The following is a 2,045-nucleotide window of genomic DNA, read 5'->3' as shown; positions in this document are numbered from 1 at the left end:
CTGCCTGCACTGACGTGTCCGCTGTTCTGTCTCCCTGCCTGGCTGGGGGCTGCCTGGCCGCTGCCTGCCACCTCCGCAGATCCCCGTGGTGCAGCCCTCGGTCATGGACGACATTGAGGTGTGGCTCAGGACCGACCTGGTGAGACTCCACGTTTCTATTTTGGTGGGGAGTGGCGAGGCCCAGGCCGGGGCCCCTTGGGGCTGGCCTGGGGGCCCGAGGGGCTGCTCCCTGGGGAGTGGAGGAGGGAGGCTGGGCAGGCGCCTCGAGGACGCACCCTGACTTTTCCCAGTCACTCTGCGATTCCAGGTGTATGCTCTTGGATTCTTTTGGTTTTTGTGCGTTTTTTAATTTTAATTTTTTTGGTTTTCATTTTTTTATTTTAATTGTGAAATTTTCACAGTTGTGAGTGGGTGTTTATTTTTCCATCACTGTCATCGCCCTTCCCCAGCGTAGCCTGGCATCTTGGCTTTACTGGCTCCAGAGGCCACTGTCTTTGTCCCCAGAGACGGGCAGGGAGGTTAGGACGTCATGTGTCTCCCCATGGCAGCAGGTTCTGAGAGGGGAGGCTGTGCTGGCCCATCCCCCTGCCCTGCCCCGGTGCTGGCCTCCTGCCAAGCACTGTTAGCCCCTGGGGGGCTGTTGGAGAAATGCACCCTGGAAAGGGGTGCTTGCCCACGTCATGGCTGACGGGACTGTCGCCCTGACCTGGGGACACCTCATCTCCTGTTTCTTGTCACCTCCTGTCAGGCCCCCAACTAGGATGGCAGACCTTAGGAGGATCTCCTGCCGCTCCGGGCCAGCACACCGCCCACCCAATCCCAAAGACAGGCTTTCCAGAGACACTCTCTGCCCCACAAGCTGCTGCCTGGGGGCCGTGCCAGGGGAGGAAGAGGCACCCATTAGGTCCTTCCCAAGAGAACACCTGGAGAGAAACAGCTGCTGTCACAGAGCAGGCGGGCACACCTGGCCCCCCACCTCACAAGGGGGACCTGCACTCGAGGGCAGATCAGGGGTGGAGGCAGGAAGGAGGCTGGGGTCATGTCCACCACCCATCACTGTCTGTGCAGGACCCAGTGGCCCCCACATCCCCCAAACAGAACTGATCACCCAGAGCGTCCTCAGTGTCCGAATTGGGGCACAGGAAGAGACTGGCGCTGCTCCTAGGAGGCTGGAGCCCAGCCAACCCTCTGCCGGGGTGCCTTGGGGGCACCCCCATGTCTCCAGGTCTCACACGGTTCCAGCTGCTGGCATGGCCCTGACCACCCAGTGCCATGCAGCTGCCTGTGAGGGTCTGCGGAGTGGAGGGGCGCCCGGAGCCCAGCCTGTCCTGGCTCTTCTGTGGTCCTGCCCCGAGTTTCAGCAGGGAAGGAGCTGCACAGTTCAGTTTTTTCTTTCTGACCTTTCTGGAGGATCTAGAGCCTCCTCAGCTTTTTGTTTTCACTTTTTAAAAACAGAAGTTTCTGTGTCTCCAATAAGATGAGAGCAGCATTATGCTCTTGCAGAACTCAGGTTGGGAAGTAGGAAGTATCACTGGGTGTTGCCCTGGCGGGTGGGCCGCAGGCGGAATCGGCCGTGGGACAGCACTAACACCCTCTCTCCGCTCTCCCACAGAAGGGCGATGACTTGGAGGAGGGCGTCACGAGCGAAGGTAGGCCTGCCTCCGACCCACTGTGGCCGTGCCCTTCCTAGGCTCTGAGACCTCCTTGCTGCCCTGGCGCCTCCCCACTCCTGGGCTCTGTCCATCCAGGTCACCTGCTGACGTGGGAGGTGCTGATAGGCACAATCGGCCATCCCAGGTCCATGGGACCCCAGACCGGCGGCACTCCTGACTGGTCTGCCCCCCACCCCCGAATGGTCATTGCAGCTGAGACAAAACACACGCCATGCGGTCAGCACAGGGGGTGCCGGTCTGGGGCCCTCTGGAGGCCCTGAGCCCTGCCGGGGTGGGGGTCCCTGCCAAGGTCAAGGAGGAAATTGCCCTTCCAGCTCTCCCTCCCTTGCCACCAATGCTGATCTGGACGATGGAAAAGCACCAAGTCAGTGA

General features: G+C 60.7%; 1 protein-coding gene across 1 annotated transcript in view; it reads left to right on the top strand.

Moving 5' to 3' along the window:
* The window catches only part of TOM1L2 (target of myb1-like 2 (chicken)), a 74,837-nt gene that overhangs the window by 66,380 nt on the left and 6,412 nt on the right, over positions 1–2,045 (top strand). The window contains exons 14-15 of the mRNA XM_010843166.1: positions 80–139; positions 1,613–1,649. Of these exons, the coding sequence (XP_010841468.1) occupies positions 80–139; positions 1,613–1,649 (97 nt within the window). The remainder of the gene's footprint in view (positions 1–79; positions 140–1,612; positions 1,650–2,045) is intronic.

The sequence above is a fragment of the Bison bison genome, unplaced genomic scaffold (assembly GCF_000754665.1).
Source record: "Bison bison bison isolate TAMUID 2011002044 unplaced genomic scaffold, Bison_UMD1.0 scf7180017864180, whole genome shotgun sequence".
NCBI classification, from domain to species: Eukaryota; Metazoa; Chordata; class Mammalia; order Artiodactyla; family Bovidae; genus Bison; species Bison bison.
The sequence above is the reverse complement of the archived record's forward strand: the minus strand, read 5'-3'. Positions and strand labels throughout refer to the sequence as shown.